Below are 23,316 nucleotides of genomic sequence, written 5' to 3' on the forward strand. Positions count from 1 at the left end.
TCCTCCAGCGTTTTGCGTGTGTTGCTTGGATTTCCAGAATCTGCAGATTTTCTCTCGTTTGTGAGAGGAACTCAGCAGGTCAGGCAGCATCTATGGAGGGAAATGGACGTCAATTTTTCAGGTCGAGACATTTCCTCAGGACTGGAAGGAAAGAAGGAAGTTAGCCAGCATAAAAAAGGTGGGAAAATGGGTGGAGCAAGAGCTGGTGGGTGGATGCACAAAGCTCTGGAGGAACTCAATAACTGTTTATTTTTGCCCATCTTTCTTGCCTACAAGTATTGACGCCTAAAGAAGCTGAATGGTTAACTCCTGCTCCAAATTCCTATGGACCTATTTCTTGTGAGTGTGGAAAAACTGACTGTCACAAGAGGGCAGTCAGATCCAGGATAAGAACAGAATAGTTATCCAGGATCTCGCTGGCTCCTTGCCGACTGCCTGTTGTTATTCCTAATGGGTCCTACTCTTTTCCCAGTCATTCGTTTTTCCAAATATACTTATGAAACACCTTCTAATTTACCTTAATCATATCTGTCAGATATTTTGTGACCCCTCTTTGCCTTCCTAATTTCTAAACATCTCTCTATATTCTTTATATTCTATGGGCCTTCCCTATCTTAAGTTTCCTACACGTGCCATATGATTCCTTTCCTCTCTCTAACCAATCCTCATCATTTAGGATTTCCTATACCTGTTAACCTTGGCTTTTGTCCTTCCAGGAACACATTGGCTCAAGATTATTTCTCTTTTGTACACTTCCCACTGTACAGATGTAGACTTCGTTGAAAGTAGATGATTCCTGTTTACCTTTGCCTTACTTTAAGGAAACTGGCTTTTCTCAATTTAAAACATTTATTCTTGGTCTATCCTTATCTTTTTCCAAATATAAAGGTTATGTCTACTATCTCCAAAACATTCCACTGCAGACACACTTTCCACTTGACTGACTACATTCCCTGAAGCATGTTCCTATAACGTTCCTTCTCTTTCTATGACTCTACAGCATGTAAATAGGTCCTTTGGCGCAACTGCTCCATGCCAACCAAGATGCCCCATCCAAGCTATAGTTCCATTTACTAGTAACCTTCTAAACCTTTCCAATCCATGCAGCTGTCCTAATGTTTTTTTTAAAGTTGTTACACCAGCTTCAATTGTTTGTTCTGCAGCTTAAACCACAAACATTCTAACTTTTGTGTAAAAAAAATTATCCCTCAAGTTCCTCTTAAATGTTACCCCTCTCACAAATCTGTAGCCTCTTGTTCTTGATTGCCAAACCCTGGAAAAAAGACGGAGTTCATTCACCCTATCAATGCCCTTGTGATTTTACACAACTAAAAGATCACTTCTCAGTCACCTACACTTCAAGGAATAAAATCCCAGCCCGTCTTACCTCTCCCTATAAATAAATCCATCAAATATTGCTAGAAATAGTTTCTGGTTTAATGACAGAAAACAGGCCATTATTGGTAATTCAACAGATATACAAAAACTCTCCTGGACTCTGATCAGATTATACGACCCCTTTGCCACTTGCAGTAATTTACAGTGGCCAGTTAACTTACCAATCCACACGTCTGTGGCAAGTAACTGGAGCATCTGGAGGAACCCCACTTTGCCTCAGAGAAAATGTGCAGACCGCCTACAGACAACACCCAAGGTCAGGATTGAACCCGTTTCTCTGGTGCTGAAAGCTGTTGGCTTTGCCAGCTGCGCTACAGTGCTGTTTAAAACATTCATGCCTGTGCGTTAAAGTTTTGCTGCAGACTGTATAATTCTGTCACTGTGTTCAGTAAACAAGTACACTGTCAGACTTACAGATGAAAATGTTCTCCTGGCTCAGTGCCGATGGCTCTCAGCATCAAAGGCTGAGCTGGAAATCTTAGTGAGACTAGGCCAAGGGAATAGCTGAATTAGTACCAAAAGAGGAGGCCTTTCACTGGACCTTTCCCCAATGTCTGAATTAACTTGATCTTTTGACCTTTCCCTGAAAACTTAAGCTGATAGCTTAGGTAGGAGAACCTAAGACTAAGGGCAAAGTTTCATGACAAGACTTAAGTCTGAGATGAGGAGAATTCTCCCTTTCAGAGACACAAGAAACGCTGACTGTTTATTCTTCTCCAAAGATGTGCTGCCTGACTGGCTGAGTTCTTCCAGCACTTTGTGTGCGTATCTCTCTTTCATTGAGATTTGTAAGTCTGGAATTCTGTGACCCAGAAAACAGGGGATATCAAGCCATGAAGAATGTCACATTTGGACACAAAAGAGATCAGAGGAAATGTGTCCCCTCCAATACTGATTTACTTGAAGAGCTAATCAATTAGCCCCTCTCCTCTACCACTCCCTCATTGTGCTCCCCACCACCCTCATTACGGAAATGTCTTCTTCCCCCTCAGGAGTATTACTGAACCTTGATCCACCACTCCTGAGAGGCAACACATTCCAAATTCTCACCGTTTGTGACATTGCATCCCTCAAGCTCCCTCTGGTTCATTTAGAAGTCACCTTACATCCCTATCCTCACCATCAATGTTTCAGGAACTGTAAACGTTCTATGGTTTATCTTATTATTTTGAACTCCTACATACATCTTCTCTATAAATATAAGTTAGTTATTAACAAAGGCAAAGGGATAATTCTGAAGAAATCTCTGAGAGTGATGAAAATGGGAAACTTGCTACAAGGAATAAATAGTAGGGGGCAATAATCAGGATCTAAGACCACAAAATCATAAGACATAGGAACAAGATCAGGCCACTTGGCCGCAAGTTTGCTCTACCATTCCAACATGGCTGATCTATTATCCCTCTCAAGCCCGTTCTCCTGCCTTCTCCATGTAACCTTTGACGCCCTGACAAATCAAGAATCCATCAACCTCTGCTTTAAAAATACCCAATGACTCGGCATCCACAGCCACCTGTGTCAATGAGTTTCACAGAAAGCTGGATAAAGCACAAGGGAGGAAAAAATAAAAAAGGATTTGTTCCCCTGTGTGCATCTGGGACCTTGCTAATAACAGCCGCAGAAGAGATTTAACAGAGCAGTGTCATGGATGTGGGGCATCACTGACGTAAAGATACTGAACATGTTGTTTGGGCAGAGATTGGAGAGTTAACTGACATGTTCAAAATAGTGAGGGGCTTTTGATATTGCAAACATGAATAAATTATTTCCATTGGCAGAATGGTTAGTACTGTACACAGTCAACACAGGTTTAAAGTGGCAGACAATGAACAGGACATATGAGGAAATATTTGATTTGAAACAGAGAGAGCTGCGATTTGAAATGCACTGTAGATTTAAAATAAATAATCACAAGGGAATTAGATGAATAAACTGTTCTACCTAAAGGCATTCAGGAGCATTATCCCATGAACTGTGTTTTCCTACAATGTTGCAAGGAAGATGTGCTATTGCCAATTTGTGAACAACAGGATCCTAAAAATGAGAATACAATAATAACCAGCTAATAATTTACTGGAGTGATTTTGGTTTTGGAGATAAGTTTCAGCCAGGGCTAGCGTATGACTCCAATGATGGAGAGTATATTTTGGGAAGGTGCAATCGTGTTCTGTAATCATTCTCTAGCCAGCTTCTCCACCAACTCCACAGTCCTCTTAAAAGGTTCAATGAGGTGCTTCTTAGTCAATGATTAATTCAAGCAACACTTCTACAATTGATGAGCAAATGTCAGATATTACTCCTGAGGACAAGGAAGAATAAGAGAGACAGAGAGAGCAACAGAGATGGGGAGATGAACACATAAACTGGACTTTAAGACCCTACCTTCTTGCCAGCAATGTATCCACCAGATGCACCAAAGCTTTTGGTAAAGGTGCCCATCAATACATCAATATCTCTGGGGTCAACTCCAAAGTACTCAACCACACCACGGCCTGTGGGTCCCACCGCTCCTATACTGTGTGCCTCGTCCAAGTACAAGTAGGCTTTATATTTTTTCTTCAAGGCTACAACCTCTGGCAAACGCACCATCGAACCCTCCATGCTGGAATAACAAGAATAACATGCGCCAAGTCAAGGAAGTACATTGTAATTGATTATTGAAATGTTCCCTGCTCCAACGTGAAGGAGAACACACTCAGAATATGGATCTTAGGCCTGATACATCTGAATGCAGTTTTCATAACGGGTTGTTTTAAGGCTACAACTGAGTGAACATGGAGGAGGAGGAATGGGCCATTCAGACCCTCATAGCTGCTAGGTTATTCTATATCATTGGTTGATTTTCATCAGTGTCACTTTCATGTACTAATCTCAAATTGCTTAATATCAAAAAGATCTATCAATTTCTATCTTGCCTATTATTTAGTGCCCGAGGCTTCACAGTCCTCAAATTATGAACAGTCACGGTAAAAACTGAAAATGAAGGAACACTCAGATTAGGCAGCATCTGTGGAAGGGGAAGAGCATTAATATTCCATGTTAGACGTATTTTGTCAGAGCAACAGACTCTACTGTTGGTAGTGACTTGTTTGAGGTCATGGGGTGGGTGAAAAAACATGTACAAGTAGTAGTACTCCCAGCAACAAAAAAAACTTGCATTTCCAAGGAGCTTTACACTATCACCAAACATCCAAGAGATAAACCCGGTCTAACTCTTGCTGTAAGGTTCGAGGGTTTGTAGCCAATTATGTTCAGGAAGATCCCACAAAATCTACACCAACATGTTTCAATCTGCCTCAGGTACTTTGTTTAAAAGCTTAATTCTCAGCCAGGATATCAGGGTGAACTACCACCCACTTCTTTGTAGTAAGTCATGGGATATTTTTCTCCATTCGTGATATTTCATTGAAGTGCCTGGATCATGTCCTTGTTTCTCCGACGAGGGTCTCAAACTCACAACATTCTAACTGTAAACATGGTGCTCTGCTAACATGTCGCCATTACCTAGGTCACACTTGTCCCTCCTCCTGACCTGAGGGTCACTGTGCAGCTCAGGTCATCAGTCCACAGAAAGAGTTTTAAAAAAATACTTAGGAGATCTGGTAATTTTAAATAAATCAATGGACTTCTACTTCATATTACCAGCATTTTCTGTTTATATTTCAGAGAAAGTTGAGAGCTTAAATGCACTTTCAAAGATATGAACAGATAGAAACTGACAGAATGAATGGAGAGAGGAAAAAAAAGGTGGGTAACAGAAAAATGAATGGGGAAAGAGGTGGCTGTATTCATTCAGTTATTTTAATTAAAGATGAGGTGTCCCTTTTAAATACATTGCAGCCATAATAGTGATCACAACAGGATTAGAAACCCAAAGGCTTGATCTGAAAGGTATCTGTTAGTCAGCTGTTCAAAGGAGGAAAGAGAGAGATGGACGGAGGGGAAGGAGTTGTTTAGTACGCAGGTATGCTGATAGCACGGCAGCTAAAATCAGGGGTGCACAAGAGGTGAGACATGGACCAATGAGTATGTTTTGTAGTAATTCAAGACTGCAGGTTATGGAGAGCAAAGAGACTAATTGAAAACAAGCCCCATGCCCTACCTGTAAATTCCTTCCACTAGAATTAGGATTTTCTTCCAGGGCCTCCGCGTTCGGGGCTGCCCACTGATCACTGCATCTCGTAGCAGCTTCTCCAGGCTCTGCATATCTGTGGAACACACACACAAACTCAAAAAATGCCATGCATAAGTAGTTCTGGTGAGTTTCCAACTATATAAAAAAGGAAAAATTGCATCCAAAGGAAAAAATGCATTTTCATTATACTTTATTGTAGAATAACAAACAGGAATTGGAATTTGATATTAGTTTCCACATGGAGATTGGTTGATATACTTACCGTATTACTATTTTCCCTCCAGTCTAATCCTGACACATACATGGGGACAACCAAAACAGAGGACCAGAAAGGACATGTTAAGGAGGAGGACAGAGAAGTTGAGAGGCAGAGCAGTTTAGGAAGAAATTTACCAGAGTTTAGAGTCTTAGCAACAGAAGTCACAGCACAAATTACATTTGGGAACAATCACAAGGTCAAAATCGGAAGAGTGCAGGAACCCTATAGAGATGTATGGTGTGGAAAGATTACACACCATTTTAAAATGAATTTAAATTTTAGATTTTAAATTGAAGATTGTAATTTTAAAACTAGGAGGTCCCTAAACCAAGGAGTGAGGTTGAATCATAGAGTGGATGGTAAGAGCTGGGGTAAGGGTAGTGGAGTTTTGGAAGAGAGGGGAATCGTGGATGGAGTACAAAGATGGAGATCAGGGTTCTAGCAGTAATGAGCTGAGGTGGGGGCTGAACCTGATCATATTCCAGAGGTGGGAGTTAAGTTGTTTACCTCATCTGTGCTTAGTTCACTTGCCAAAGAGAGAGAGAAGGGAGATGGTGCTAATGGCCAAATTCATGTGCAAGTATTGACAAGAGAGTCAGTGCCCAAAATGCTCAGCTCTATATTAAATCATGATGACAGAGCTTCAGAAATTGATTAAAACAATTGAAGCTGGGCTTTGGGAAATTTGAGAAAAAGCACTTCTGGTATGTCACTTCCTCAGTACTGTACTGCAGTGCCAGCCTAGATTATGTACCCATTTGTCAGGATGCATCTTGAACACAAATTTCTAACTTAGAAACAAGTTCAGTACTTTGAACGCACACTACTAATTCTGCTGCTCACATACAAACTATGCTGTAGAAACTACATACAAACTCTACTTGCTAAGCAAACTTGAAAACTGCCTTATAAAATCAAGATTATACACCTTAATTACTTACATCTCTATCAACTGAAATTTTAACCAGTTTTAAAAGGTAAGGAAATCTACATTGTGATATTAGCTCAAAATTGGAAGCAGTCATCTCATGTATATTCAAGATAAATCATGAGTGTTCGGGGTGGGGGAAGAGTCTTCATCCTCTGAGAAACCTGGGACCCACCAACTCATCTCAACTTGAGTCAGGGAGCATGGCTGCATCATACTCCTAACCCCAGAGACACAGATACTCCCTGCCTATAGAGTGCCAACACCCAACAAGGTCAAGGACCATCATCCAAAAACAAACCCATTACCCCACATGATCTCACTTACTTCCAGCAAAAGCAAGAAGGACCCTTCACAACACTAGAGAAGGGAAGGAGCCAGAACTTTTCACCTAGTAATAAGATTGGTGGCCGGGTTTGGTGGGGGTAGGGGGGGACATAGCCAAAGATAAATGTTTCATTATTTCTAGCAAAGTAGAAATCCCTCTCTGTCATTCACCCAACCTCAGCCACAGGGAAAGAAAAAGAGATGATCTATGACAGAGTGGAAGGCAGTCAATGACAAAAGTAGTGATGATACAAGGGAAAGTCATGTCAATGGAACATGTGAATAAATAAGGATGGGATAGAGGAGGTATAACTGGGAATAGCGATATCATTACACACAGCCAACATCCAAGAAAATGAGGGCTGTGTTTTGTAATAAGCCATCTTGGACAATAAAGTGATGTTCAAATTGTTACCTTACACCCTTCCAATGTAGGTCAAGGACCCAGATTTTATACTGGGAAGGGATGGAGAATCAAGCACTCAAGTAATGTACCAGTTTGTAGAGTCTGTGAACGTTGAGACACTGAGCTGGAAATCAAAGTTCAAACTAAATTTATTATCGAAGTGCATATATGTCACCATATATTTCCATATACGTCACCTGAGATTCATTTTCTTGTGGGTATACTCAATAAATCCATAATAGTAACCATAATAGAATCAATGAAAGACTGCACCAACTTGGGTGTTAACCAGTGTACAAAAGACAACAAACTGAAAATACAAAAAGAAAGAAATGATGATAATAGTAATAATAAATACATAAATAAATAAGTAAGTAAGTGATAAATATCGAGTCTTTGAAAGGGAGTTCACAGATTGTTTAAACATTTCAGTGATGGGACAAGTGAAGTTATCCCCTTTGGTTCAAGAGTCTGATGGTTTAGAGGTAATAGTTTTTCCTGAACCGAATGGAGTGAGTCCTGAGGCTTCTGTACCCTCTTCCTGATGGCAGTAGTGAGAACAGAGCATAGGTGGTGGGGGTCCCTTATGATTAATGCTGCTTTCCTGCAACAATGTTCTGTGGAGATGTGCTCAACGTGGGGAGGGCTTTACCCGTGATGGCAATATCCACTTCTCTTTCTCAAACCCCAATTTCCATTAATATTTATATTTTACTCTACCTGTTGCTGGTTCGATTCTTGAGCTGGAAACTTCTCTGAAGCAACTCCAGAGCCAGTCCTGGTGCAGTTGTTCCATTTGGCCTATACCATGTTCCAGGTTCCCAATTATATTACCGTAATCGTCTTTCTCAGTGAAGTCTTAAGGGCAGAGTCTTAAGGAACAATGTAAATGAGGTGCTCCCTGGGGTTGATGGAGTGTAGTCTGACAATCTCCTGTTGGAAGGTGCGTGAGACAGGGAAGCCATGCAAGTAACTGATATCCAAGCATCACACACAAAAAATGCTGGAGGAACTCAGCAGGCTGGGCAGCATCTATGGAAAAGAGTAAACAGTCGACGTTTTGGGCTGAGACCCTTCCTCAGGACTGGACTTGTGGCACTGCTTTGAATGCAGTCACAGAAAGAACAGGATTAAGAATCTTACAGGACAGCAAGAAGGCATTCGGCCTACATGACTCCTGGCACCGTCTTCTTTATGATGGGATTTATCCAAAATCAGCTAATTAAGCCAAGCTGAAATTATAAAAGTATCTGGGAAAAATAGCAGTAACCATAATGTTCTGCATGGTTGTAAACCCTTATTTTAAAAAATTAAGCAATTTTTTTCTCTGCAGTGGGCCATCAGACTTCCTCACATGGTGGTGAAAGCGTAACTTTGAATATTTTCAAGTTGAGTTAGAAAGCTTTGCGATAAGATTTCTGTGGGCAGACTGGAATGCAGTGTTGAATGTAAATCGGGTTACAACCCGTTTTACAAAATGGAGGGACAGCTCTAAGGAGCGTAAAGAGTTGTAGAATCAGAGCACTACAGCACAGAAACAGGTCCTTCGGCCCATCTGGCCTGTGCTGAACTGCTATTCTGCCTAGTTCCATTGACCCACACCTGGACCATATCCCTCCACATCCCTCACATACATGTGCTTATCCAAATTTCTGCTAAATGTTGGAAATTGAACCCTCATCCACCAATTCTGCTGGCAGCCTGTTCCACACTCCCTTCGGGTCCCCCTTAAATATTTCACCTCTCACCCATAACCTTTTACCTCTAGTTTTAGCCTTTTCCAACCTCGGTGGATAAAAAAGCCTGCTTGCATGAACCCTGTGCTCCAGGGAATAAAACCCTAACCTATCCAAACTTTCCCTACAACTCAGGTCTTCACACCTGACCACGTCTTTGTAAATTTTCTTTGTACCCTTTCATTTTTATGGAAAACTTTCCTGTAGGTCGGTGACCAGAACCTGGTGACAATAATTCAGGATGCCATGAACTTGTGAAAGGAATTTAACCATACTAGTGAAAACTGAAGGGTTTTGTTTTCCCTCTCTCGAAATGAGCAGACAAAATCTTTCACAACAGTACTTTGGAAAAATAGGACGGGGGAAAATTCAATAGTAAACAGGACGGCTGGAAATTGTAATCTCAATAGGCACTCTGGGTAGTGGTGCAATAAATTCAATGTTACAATTAATGACCTTTCATCTGAACCAGAAATTGTTAGAGATGTAACAAATTGTGATCAAGTACAGAGGGGAGGGAACAGGTGGGGACGGAAAAGGAGCTGTGGTTGAGTGGGAGGGTAAGCACAAAAGACCATAAGACATTGGAACAGAATTAATCCATTCGGCTCATTGAGTCTGCTCTGCCATGTGATCATAGCTGATCAATTATCCCCCTCAAACCCATCTGCCTGCCCCCTCTCCGTAACCTTTAACCTCCTTAGTAATGAAGAAACTGTCAATCTCTGCTTTAAATATACCCAGTGACTTGGCCCCCCAGCCATTGGTGGCAATGAATTCTGTAGATTGGTCAGCCACTGGCTACTGAAACTCCTCCCTGTCTCTGTTCCAAAGCGGATGCTTTTGATCAGGTAGAAGTTGAGATTGGCTAAATGCGAGGAAGGTGGAAAAACCGCATGTCGAAAACAGGGTACCTTCGAGATAAATAAACTAAGCGAGCTGGAAATGGATGCCGGAGAACCAGAATCTGCTCCTGAAAATGAACAGGAGCCATGTCATCAGTGTGAAACCGCTGGAACCTGATGGTGGGTCTGAAAGGATCTCTGACTGCAGCCACTTGTCAGCAGGAGGCAGACTCTGCCTTCTCTTCACACTGAAATCTCTTCAGTTCGACATAGACATGACTAAACACATTTGCACTCAGTCCACATTTGAAGAAAATCTGATTAGACTTTCCCCCCCCCCCCCCCAAAGAAGGACTGGAAGAGTGGATTATACACACCAGCTTTCTTCCCCTCCACCACACAGTCAGAAAACAGATCCTCACCCTGTGTGGGTTAAGGATTCCTATGCTCCGTCAGCCAGTGTGGCTCAGCTGGTAACACTCTTGTCCCTTTGCTCCTCATTTAGGTTACGCTTTCAGCATCTCTGCCAACCTCTGCCAAGTTGCAGAAGGGAAACAGGCACAAGAGACCAGCACTGGCAGGTTCCTCTCAGAACTGCACTGCTGACTTGCAGGCAAGACAGTGATACTTAATTGCTCCTGGGCTCACACCCTAGAACACCCAGCCCAACAGTACTGTGGGAGTAGCTTCACCAAAAGGACTGACGTAGTTCACGATAATGGCTCACCACCATCTTCCTAGGACCTTCACCAGAAGGACTGAAGTCATTTGGTAATTATTACCCTGCAGCCATCAGGCTCCTTAGGATGCTCTTCATTAACTACAGCTCTGCATTCCCTCAATGAGCACCAAGACCTAGGCCTCAACAGCTTCTTGTGTAACTGGATCCTTGCTTTCCTCACTTGCAGGCCCTGGTCAGTTTGGATTGGCAGCATCATCTCCTCCACAGTCACCATCAGCACAGTTGCACCACAAGGCTATGTGTTTAGCCCCCAGCCCCGCTCTACTCGCTTTATACTTATGACCGTGAGGCTAAGCATAGCTTCCACTGTCACTGGCCAAATCAATGATGATGACGAATAAGCATACAGGAGGGAGACCGAAAATCGGGCTGAATGGTACCACAACAACAGCCTCTCACTCAATGCCAGCAAAACCAAAGAGCTGATTGTTGACCTCAGGATGAGGAAACAGAAGTCCACAAGACAATTCTCATCGGGGGATCACAGGTGGAGAAGGTTAGCAACTTTAAATTCCTCAGTGCTATCTACTGTGAATGCCCATAAGAAAATTAATCTCAGGATTGTGTATGGTGATATATATGTACTTCGATAATAAGAACATAAGAAATAGGAACAGGAGTAGGCTATCTGGCCTGTCGAGCCTGCTCTACCATCAATAAGATCACGGCTGATCTAACCATGGTTCATCTCCACCTACTTGCCTTCTCCCCATAACCCTTTGACCTTCACAAGAGTAACTGGGCATATGCAATAGATGCTGACCTAACTGGTGGTATACAAATCTCAGAAATGAATAACAATCCTTCTCTCACTTTCTACTTCATACATTTATCTCTAACTTCCACTTAGATCGATGGCATCTAACTGTTTCTGCAGAAAGGGCTGTATTTGCAATCCACATAATTTCCAAGGACCACTGGCAAGACAGAAGCATTTTACTAACTGCACAGAATCAAATATTAATATTCCTAGCCATGTTTTACTGGCACCCTTGCAGCCCCACTAATGGTCTGGATCTCCTTTCCACCGTCATCTCCACACTTGTTTCTGAATCTGCATACAGACTTGGATTAGGGCTCAGGCCCTTAAAATCAGACTGGCCCGGTATGATTCCTGACCAAAAGCCCAGTATTGAGAAAGCTCTGGGTAAAGAAATATATCCAAAGTTCTCCAAAGGACTTATTAAAGTCTAAAGTTCATGGCAAGGCTCAGCATGGATGAAGAAATGCTTTTTCTTTCTTAATCCAGAAAATAGCTTTTCACTTTGGGTATATTTGAGGCTACAATCTTTTGGAACTAAGGGAATAAGGCATTCTGGGATAAGGTTAGAAAAGTGGAATTGTGCTAGTTCATCTATCGTCTTATTGTACAGTCGAGCTGTCTCAACAGGCCCCAACCCCTTTTCTGCTTCTTTCATTTCACCAAGCCTGGAAGAGCAGGATGAGCCTGGCTTCAGACACCTCTTCTGTGTTGTTCTTCAACACAGCAGGTGGTGTCCTTGGTTGCAGAAAGGGACTGGTTCCACACCCACAGATTACTGCCAGATCAACAAAACACTCCTTTTCTCCTCTAGGGTATCTGAATTCCAGATACAGCAAGATCTATAAATGTCTCACCCTATTCATTAAATAGCTTACTGTTGCAATCACCTAACCATCCCACTTACAACTAGTTCTGCTGCATTCCTATTTGCTATAATGACTGAACTTGGCAACCTTTCTTGGCCATGTGATATTTTGCATACTATTGCTCACAATTTCAAAGGGAATCTCAGAATTTGTATACGGTGACATGTACGTACTTTGATAGTAAACTTACTTTGAAAGCAAGAGTTCCTCGAGTTGTGGGGTTGGGCAAGATTGTACGTTAGGAAGGACAGTGTCACTAGATATTAAGCTAGTATAGATTGCAAGTTTGAGGGTGGTGCACAAATAGGACCTGGTCTGAGAAAGAACATAAGAATTTGTGTTTTAGAGAAGTTGAAAGAGAGAGAAAGACAGAGCACTGGAATAATGGAACTTAGAGTTTCAAAGAGCCTGTTATTGGAAAAAGTACTGTACAATGAGGTGGAAACCTTGTACTTCGCCACACAGTTATAAGCATACAGTGAGTAAAGCAGGGGTTTAAGCACCTGTGCTGATGAAGATCGTGGAGGAGATGTTGTTGTCAATCCGAATGGACTGGGGCCTGCAAGTGAGAAAACTGAGGATCCAATTGCTTGGGGCCAATGTCTTGAAGCTTATTGATTAGTTTTGAGGGGATGATGGTATTGAATGCTGAGCTATAGTTGATAAAGAGCATCCTGATGTATGCATCTTTGCTGTCCAGATGTTCCAGGGTTGAGTAAAGAGCCAATGAGATGGCATCTGCTGTGGACCTGTTGCTCGAGTAGGAGCGGATCCAAGTCGCTTTCAGGCAGGAGTTGATATGTTTCATCACCGGTGTCTCAAAATATTTCATCGCCGTGGATGTTAGTGCCAACTGGATGATAGTCATAGAGGCAGGTTATCACACTCTTCTTAGGCACTGGTATAATTGAAGCCTGTTTGAAGCAGGTGGGTACCTCAGACTGCCGAGCAGAGATAGATGATAGATAGATAGATAGATAGATACTTTATTCATCCCCATGGGGAAATTCAACTTTTTTTTTCCAATGTCCCATACACTTGTTGTAGCAAAACTAATTACATACAATACTTAACTCAGTAAAAAATATGATATGCATCTAAATCACTATCTCAAAAAGCATTAATAATAGCTTTTAAAAAGTTCTTAAGTCCTGGCGGTTGAATTGTAAAGCCTAATGGCATTGGGGAGTATTGACCTCTTCATCCTGTCTGAGGAGCATTGCGTCGATAGTAACCTGTCGCTGAAACTGCTTCTCTGTCTCTGGATGGTGCTATGTAGAGGATGTTCAGAGTTTTCCATAATTGACCGTAGCCTACTCAGCGCCCTTCACTCAGCTACCGATGTTAAACTCTCCAGTACTTTGCCCACGACAGAGCCCGCCTTCCTTACCAGCTTATTAAGACGTGAGGCGTCCCTCTTCTTAATGCTTCCTCCCCAACACGCCACCACAAAGAAAAGGGCGCTCTCCACAACTGACCTATAGAACATCTTCAGCATCTCACTACAGACATTGAATGACGCCAACCTTCTAAGGAAGTACAGTCGACTCTGTGCCTTCCTGCATGAGGTTAAAGATCTCAGGGAACTCTTCAGCCAGTTGATTAGCACAGGATTTTAGTACTTCGCCAGTTACCCTGTACCGGCCGGATGCTATTCATGATTTCCTCCAATTCGGGCATTTATCAAGTGCATCCTTTCATGTGTTTCAATGAAGGACTTCACAATGACTCAGAGATGTGTTTCTGAACTTGCACATATAGGCCCTGACAGAGTAACAGCAATTTGTCAACTGAAGTTGGGGTGATCTTGGCTCTGGACATGAACAAACATTGAATGGTTTACTGTAGACTAACTACACACCAGCAGGGAGCCAGTTGGAAAATGGTGTGCAGTACCAGCCTCCCCTCCATGGACTCTGTCTACAACTCACACTGCCTCAGTAAAGTAGCATAATCAAAGATTCCACCCACCTAGGACATTCTCTCGTCTCCATCCATTGGGCAGACGATAAATGCCTGAAAGTATATACCCACTGATTCAAGGACAACTTGTATTCTGCTATTATAAGACTACTGAATGATTCCCCGGTATGCTCAGATGGACTCTTGACCTCACAATTTACAATGTTGTGACCTTGCATTTTATTGTCTACCGCACTGCACTTTCTCCGTGGCTGTTACACTTTATTCTGCATTCTGTTACTGTTTTACTTTGTACTACCTTATGGCACTGTTACGATGTGCAGACAGAATGGAAGACAAGCTTTTCACTGACAATAATAAACAAAATCCAATTTTAATGAATGTGAAGAGGATTGGTTTGATGGCATATTCTGGCTTGGTTCTAGTCCTCACTGCAACTGGACTCACCACCACTTCTGTGTGCAAGTGTTGATTGTTACACAAGTAAAACATGGTGTATAAAGATTACAGTTGCAGCATTACTGTGTGGCACAGAAACTGTACTGCGGTGGAGAGGAGGGCTCTACAACAGGTAGTTAAAACTGCCCAACGTACCACTGACTCCAGCCTACCTACCCTCAAGGACGTATGTACAGAAAGGTGTTGGAAAAATGCCAGCAAAATCACGAAGGATCCTACCTACCCTGCTCATGGGCTGTTTGTCCCATCAGAAAGGAGGCTATGCAGCATCCACACTATTGGACCACCAGACTCAAAAACAGTTATTACCCCAAAACTGTCCAACTGATCAACACCTCCACCCATTACCCCACCCCACGTTTCATATGCCCCGGTTCTACACATAAGAATTTCTGTTGCCAAGAGTCACTTTGTCAATTTATCAGTCACCTTCTGTTCAGATCCTCCTGCACTGAGAAACTTTATACAGACTATGTACGGCATATAAACGAATCTTATGTATATGTGGCCATACTCAACAGTAACTTGTACATTGTGTTTTATAAAGGTTCCTTTTATGTTTATTCTTATTGTGTTTTTTTAATCTACATTGGATCTGAAGTGACAATCATTTCAGTCTCATTTACACTCGTGCACTGAAGAAAGACAATAAACAATCCTGAATCTTGACAAAGGAACTGTTCTGCCTGATACGTAAAAGGACAAGGGCGAGGAAACATTCCCCTTAATGATGCTTACGTGTAGCAACGTGGGGTGTTCAAGTTGCTCTGCTACCGTAACAAGAAGAAGGTCTTGCAGTTCTATGGCACCCTCTGCAACCTCCAGATTTACAAGAGATTTGCTGCCAACAAAACACTCCTGAAGTCATTATGGCAACGCAAGGAACAGAGCAGCCAATTGATGCACAGTTACCACACCCAATGGAACCACGATAACATTTAGTTTTAAAGAAATGCAGTTCTTAGTGGCATGCACTGGAATAATATCTCTCTTCGGAATTAGTGTAGAGGATTTTTGTTATGTATCTGAGAGAGATGTCAGTTTAATACCCCGAAAGACAGCACCTTCCAACATTGCTGCACTGCCACAGTACAGCACTGTATCGCCTGTCCAGAGTTGCTCACAGCAAACAAGTTAATGGTCTTCTGACTCAGAGGCAGAGTGCCAATAATGTGTGTGCGCGCGCGCGCACACACACACACACACACACACACACACACACACACACACACACACACACACACACACACACACACACACACACACACACACACACACACACACACAAAGGGTTCAAAGATACAATTTAATGTCAGAGAAATGCATACAATATACATCCTGAAATGTGAAAAGTCACAAATTTAAAAAAACAATGGTGGTCACACAGGCCACTAGGTTTTTACACTGACACGAGGAGCAATAAGAAACTACATGTGTGTTTTCAGACAGGTCCTAGCTTAGAGGATTTCAGGTATTCTGGATAATCAGTAGATAAGAAAATACAACACAAAAGCTGCGAAAATTAATAAAATAATCACCAAAATTCCTGAAATAATAATCTAACAAAGTTCATGTAATTTATCAATGTAATTTGAGATAAATAAAATGTTTAAAAATATATTAAAATGACAATAAAGGGAGGATGAGGCAACCTTGGGTGACAAGGGAAGTCAGAGAAGTTAAAAGCAAAAATGAGGACGTATAATATAAATTAGTGGGAAGTAGAGGATTGGGGAGCTTTTAAAAACTAACAGGAGGCAACTGAAACAAAAACATGAGAGTAAAGAAAAAATATGAAGGTAAGCTAGCCAAAGCTATCAAAGAGAATACCAAATGTTTTTTTCAGATGTACAGTATAAAGAGTAAAAGAGAGACAAGAGTGCATATTAGACCACTGGTAAACGGCGTCGGAGAGTTAGTCATGGGGGACAAAGAAATGGCAGGCAAACTTAAGAAGTAATTGTGTCAGTCTTCACTGTGAAGACACTAGTAGTAAGCTAGAAATTCCAGTGTGTCAGGCGACAGAAGTGAATGTAGTTGCTACGACTGAGAAAGGTGCTCATGAAGCTGAAAGGTCTGAAGGTAGATAGGTCACCTGGACCAGGACTACACCCCAGGCTTCTGGAAAAAGGTACCTGAAGAAATTGTGAAGGCATTAGTAATGATATTTCAATAACTACTAAATTCTGGAATGGTTCCAAAGGACTGGAAAATTGCAAATGCCACTCCACTCTTTAAGATGGGAGAGAGGCAGACTAAAGGAAATTATAGGCTAGTTAGCCTGACATTGGAAGACATTGGAGTTCATTATTAAGCATGAAGTTTCAGGGTAAATGAAGGTGCATGATAAAGTAGGCCAAAAACGCATGGCTGTAGTGACAGAAGGAATAAAGGTGTAGACCAGGGGTTGGCAACCTTTTTGCCTCTGTGGGCCGGATCACTTATTAATGAGAGGACGGTGGGCCAGATAAATGCCATAAAAAACTTGAAATATGGGAATTATCCATTTAAATACTGTTCACCTAGTTATGTACTGCCTCACATTAATGAATAACGCATACTAGAAAATCATTTGTGCTTAAGGTTGCATACCCCTGGTGTAGACCATTTTCTAAATGGGGAAAAAAATTCAAAAATCAGAGGTGCAAAGGACCTGGGAGTCCTTGTGCATGTTGGAAGGCAAATGCAATGTTAGCATTCATTTCGAGAGGACTAGAATGTAAGAACAAAGATGTGATGCTGATACTTTATCAGTTCAAAGTACATTAAACAACCTTGAGATTCATTTCTTAACAGGTAGTCATGAAACAAAGAAACCTAAAAGCAACCCCCATATATATGAATAAAGACTGTCTAAAACCCAATGTACAGAGAATAAAATAACCTATAAACAAGACCATCCAACACCCAATGTGCAATGAAAAAAACATCATGCAAACCTTAACCGCAAGCAAATAGCGTTTCTGAACTGAAGTCCGTAAGAGTCCCATAGTTCAGCGCAGAGCCAAGTAAACATTGTGGAGCAGCGATCTTAATTGCCCCATAGCTCGCCTCAGGCCCTGACACCTAGCCTTTTCTGACACCTTGACCTTTTTGATCTGGCCCGAAGCTTAATTCTCCATCTGAACATTAGATGTTGCTGATTCAAACAGCGATCTGAATAGACCCATACGTCGCCTCAGGCCTCAACACCCTGACCTTTTCTATCTGGCCCAGTGCTTAAATCTCCAACTGAACAAAAGGTTCTGCCGCTTGGACACACTGAACTTTGCTGCTTTGATTCGGCCTGAAAATCTCCATTCGCATGTTGTGCTTAGTCGCATCTGGGGCCTATACCCCGCGGCTTCTGTTCGGCCTGCGCCCGGTGACAGGCCTGCCACTTCGCCTTGCCTTGGTTCTGCAACATCGAATTGCCTCCAAGTCCAAAGAGAAGTTACAAACTAATACTTGCAATGATCGCTTGCCAGAAAAAGTGTGGTTAACAAAGCATTTAGATGCTTTTTTTGTTTCATTAGCCACTAGCGAGAAGTTGCAGAGGTTCACCTGCACCATTTTTAACCAGCAGTTTAAGGCATTAGTCAGATCACCCTTGGGGTATTGTGAGCAGTTTTGGGCCCCTTATCTAAGAAAAGATGTGCTGGCACTAGACAGCATCCAGAGATTCATGAGATTGATTCTGGTAATGAAAGGGTTAACATATGTGGAGCATTTGATGGCTTTGGCCTTTACTCACTGGAGTTTAGAAAAAGGAGGGAGGGATCTCATTGAAGAATATCAAATATTGAAAGGTCTAGATAGAGTGGATTTGGAGAGGATGTTTTCTATAGTGGGTGAGTCTAGGACCAGAGGGCACAGCCTCAGAATGGAAAGATGTCCATTTGGAATGGAGATAAGAAGGAATTTCTTTAGCCAGAGGGTGGTGAATCTGTGGAATTCATGCCTGTGGACTGCTGTAAAGGCCAAGTCACTGAATGCATTTGAAGCAGAGCTTGATAGATTCTTGGTCAGGACTTCAAAGGTTATAGGGAGAAGGCAGAAGAATGGGGTTGAGAGGGGCAATAAATCAGCCATGAGCAGAGTCGATGGGCTGAGTGACCCAATTCTGGTCCTATGTCTTCTGGACAATGCATCTAATATGTAGTTCAAGCAAGTCATACGGCCTAATTACAAAATAATCCCCTGATAATCCAGAGAATTTGGTGCTGGGCAGATAGCTTAATACCCCAATACACATTTAATTCACTCTTTTTAATATTTATTATGTAGCATTATAATCAGCGTTCCATTGAAGTAGGTAAGTTCAGAGAGAGTGCAGAAACCTGGACCCCTGTAAATGGAAAAGAGAGTGGGAATCTGGGCCTCAGTGAGCTATATGCCAAACCATTTGGACTTCAGAATAGTTGTGATCATCAGAGTTTGACTGTATTCTGTTCTGTTCACTCTGTACTCTGCTATGTTAATTTTCCACCTGATTCCGTTTCCATCTTATTCACATCAGCTTTTCAGCATTAAGTTCCATTTTCCTTTGCATACTCACCTCACTTCTTTACTAAAGCATCTACACTCCTGTGTTTCACACTACTTCCTACAGATACAAGTTCTACAATATAGACAGTTTCTGTTTAAATACATATTTCATTTCTGGGGCTATTCTTTGTTATCTTGTAGTTTTGATTGCTGGTTTCTGAAGGCAAAAGCACTCTCTATAGATTTATTCTGTCTAACCCATTCTAAAATTGCAGCCAGTTGCATACCTTCTCTTTTCTAAAGCGACTAAAAATGCTTTGTTGATTACTAGGTTCAACACTTAACATGAACCAGTGTATTAGCTGAAGTGGCCCTTGTAAGTACACACAAGGGAAGTTCCTGGTTCAATCTCATTTCTGTGCCAAGTCAGTTATCCTTAGCCAAGATACTAACAGGAATATCCATTGGATACCAATTGTCCAGAGATCCATGTTACATCTTTCTCTAATTTCGCAGCACCCTCCCCTTCTGCCCTCCCCAGGCTCATCAATAAAACAAAAATCAATTAATGTACGATCAGTGTGAATGGACAGCTGATGGTCAGGAATAGGCTGAAGAGCCTGTTTCTGATCTCTCTCTCTCTCATTCACACACAATATATATTACTTTACCTTATTCCACCCACCTCCTGCTGCATTAATCCTATTCACACTAAATTGCTGGCTATTCAATCTTCACAAGACAGCAACATTTTTAAAGTACTGTTGTCTCTCCTTCATAAATTATTTTCTTCAGCCACCTGAACCAGTATCTTTGTCTTGTGGCATAACACCAATTTTTGCTCCATAGCACTCCTGTGAAATGACTTGGAACTTTCCACTGCAATAAAAGCACGCTATCAATTCCAGTTATTGTTGTTCTTGATTGATGGCAGAGTTACTGAGCCCGATCATCACACCTGAGTAACTTATTGCTGCTCCTAAACAGAGTTCACAACATTGTATGTTCAGTACTAGTGTAACTACATGGCAATGTTTCAGAGTTATGTATGGGTGAGGACATTCAACCCACTGCTCAAACATTTCCAACACAAGTATAATGGCTGCAACTTGCCATCCCTGGTCCAACACCTGACATATCCCAGCAGCCTCCCCAGCTAGCAAATCCCTTACTGAGCATCGACGGTTACATGACGAGCTCTCACAAGCAATGATAAATCCAGTACTGTATGAAAACTTCTTCATCAAAAAATGAGTTTTTCAACTATTCAGGCAACACTTGCTTCCTCAATTTGCTTTATTATTAAGGAATGAGAAAATGAGAAGACCCACAGGGTTAAACAAACAAGTTTAGTTTAATTGATTGGTTCTAGGAAACTGAACATCTAACTGCATTGCCAAACAGATTTGGGAATTTGAACTTTATTTTAGTTGTCAAAAGATAACTGCACACAACCTTCAAAACTGTCTAAGTGTCATATCTACATGTATTGCCAGTATGAAACTAACCCTCTCTTTGTCTCGTGTTATGAAGGAAAGAGGAATGTAGCAGAAGCCTCCTGTTCTGTTTTCTTTAAAAAAAAAAAGGATGTGACTATTTTTAGGTTGCCTATCATGTAAACTAAGGACTTGTAGTTTGAATTTTCCACTGCCTTTCCTCCAGTGTTGGAGATCCTGACAGGGTCAGATCCTCAGGTTTGCCTTCTGTCACTCATTGGGTCAAGTGCACCAAAAACATTGCACAGTCTGGAGTGCTAGAGTAGAGATTCCAGCTCCCAGCACTGCAGTGCAGCACCTTTCAGAACTGAGAGGGGGATTGGCAATCTTTGAGTTTAACCTAGATCTCTGCTTAGCTGCCTATCTCCTGAAACAGACATGGAACACAGACTGGCACGGAACAGTTGGCTTTTTCCCATGTTCCCACTCCCAAACAACTCTGTAAGTTTGGAATAGGCACAGTTCAAGTTTCCTCAATGGAATACAGAAATAAACAAAAAAGTTGAGTTTTTAATTTTCAAGCTCCAACGTACAATAGAAACAGGTCTTTTCTGGATGTGCACTGGAGGAAGAGTAAGGCATGAAAGAAGCAACAAACTGGGTTTGACGATAAGTGGAAAGTTCTGAAGAAGTATCATTGCTATGAAATTTTAACTGTGCTTCTCAGTCCACAGATTTTGTTTGATTTATTGAATACTTCCAGCGTTTTTTGTTTATACTTTGAGGAAATAAATTGTAAAGTGGTGATATACTGTCTATCAACAATATTCTGTTCATAAGTTTTATCTATAAGTTACATGAAGTGACTAAGGATATAATGACCAAAATCTGTTACAAATCTATTCCTAGGCTTGACAAATAAGAGAAAAAAAATCAATTGTTTTGAAAACAATCTATTCTGCTGAAAACAAGATGGGAGGAGTCAGTTTGTGGAGATATAATTAAATAAAATTTTTGAGCAACATGTCCACATTTGGTTAATGTGGAGCTGTGGACACACCAGGTCATTTTAAAATGCACACATTGTGAAAGTTTATGTAACCTCTGTTAATGACAATGGAAGTAAACAAGCCTTCCCAGAGAGCATATCTTTCATAATATTGATTGGCACCTCCTCAGTGCAAAAGGTTTAGATGGTACAGAACGTGCTGCCGGGGTGGTGGAAATGGCAGATAAATCAGGGACATTTAAGAGACTCTTAGATAGATACATGTTGAAAGAAAAATGGAGGGCTATGTGGGATGATCGTGCAGTAGATTAAAGGCTCAGCACAAACATCGTGGCCCAAAGGGCCTGTACTGTGTTGCACTGCTGTATGTTTTATAAAATGGAAGGATATGGACATAGTGTAGGTTGAAGGGGTTAGTTTAGCTGGACATTTGATTACTAATATAGTTAATTCAGTACAACATTGGATGACCATGGCTTAACTTCCAATTAGCTGATCTCTGCCCACTGGAATTTGCTGGATATTTATATAACCAAGGAAGCATCCATTGGCATGCAGTTCACAAAACTTCAGAAGTAAATTTATTGTCAAAGTACATATATGTCACCATGTACAACCGGGAAATTCATTTTCTTGTGGGCATACTCAATAAATCTTCAGGCAGATGGGGCTCAGAAGCTCAGCTAGCAGAAGGAAAGCTCCTTGTGGTTATACCCACTCATGGGGAAGGCTTTGGGAGTAAACCCTGAGGGAAATATCTGGAGCTGGAGTCCCTAAGGCAGTCCTACATTGAGTTCAATGTTGATCTGAGATTCAAAATTAATTTATTTTCAAAAAATGTATAAATTATACAAGCTTGAGATTTGATTGCTCACAGGTAGCCACAAAGCAAGAAACCAAAATAACCCAATTAAAGAGAAAAATCAATAAAAATAAAAGTAAAAAACCACAAGAGAAAGAAAAAAATGCAGATAATTGAAGCAAACAACAACAGCATTTCAAACCATGATTGAGTCTTCAGATCTGAACCCTGTAGCAGCCCAGAGTAGGCCCAGAGCCTCGCATGTGGGCACGGAGCACAGCAGCTGGGACAGTCTTCATAGCCTCAGCACCATGGAGATGACCATTGCGGGGAACAAGCAAAATCAGCTCTCGTCCTGACCAACATCCTGTCTTTTTAGTCTATCTGGCCCGGAGTTCAAATTGACCAAACAACAGACCAGTGAAAGGCTCCAATGCCCTGGAGAGAGGAGTGAAGATCATGGACAGCGAGCAAAATTGGCTCTTGCCTCCAGTTTGGGCCAGTGTTTAAACTGTCTAAACAGTGTATCATACCTCACACTAGGACCCGGGCACCACTGTGGCAAAAGGCTCCTCACACTATGACCAAGGCACCACTGCTGTGAAAGGCTCTAGGCCTAGACCATGCCATTTAGTAACTTGCTCCTGGCCTAAATTTTGCCGCCCAGCCTGAAGCGGCTCTCAAGCTTTTCAGATCATCTCGGCGCCAGAGCGCTCCAACACCTGGGTCAGTTGAATGAGCACTGCATCTACTCTGCCTGGGCCCCAGCATCTCCTTTCAATGCACAGAGTGATTCAACCTTGTTCCCAAGCCAG

General features: G+C 41.7%; 1 protein-coding gene across 2 annotated transcripts in view; it reads right to left on the reverse strand.

Annotated features, from left to right (window-relative positions):
• Positions 1 to 23,316, reverse strand: part of sptlc3 (serine palmitoyltransferase, long chain base subunit 3) — a 154,668-nt gene that overhangs the window by 22,823 nt on the left and 108,529 nt on the right. For both annotated transcript variants that reach the window (XM_073051272.1, XM_073051271.1), the window contains exons 7-8: positions 5,501 to 5,606; positions 3,781 to 4,000 (exon numbers count right to left, since the gene is read on the reverse strand). In XM_073051272.1, coding sequence (XP_072907373.1) covers positions 3,781 to 4,000; positions 5,501 to 5,606 — 326 coding nt within the window. The remainder of the gene's footprint in view (positions 1 to 3,780; positions 4,001 to 5,500; positions 5,607 to 23,316) is intronic.

Source organism: Hemitrygon akajei, chromosome 7, assembly GCF_048418815.1.
Source record: "Hemitrygon akajei chromosome 7, sHemAka1.3, whole genome shotgun sequence".
Lineage (NCBI taxonomy): Eukaryota > Metazoa > Chordata > Chondrichthyes > Myliobatiformes > Dasyatidae > Hemitrygon > Hemitrygon akajei.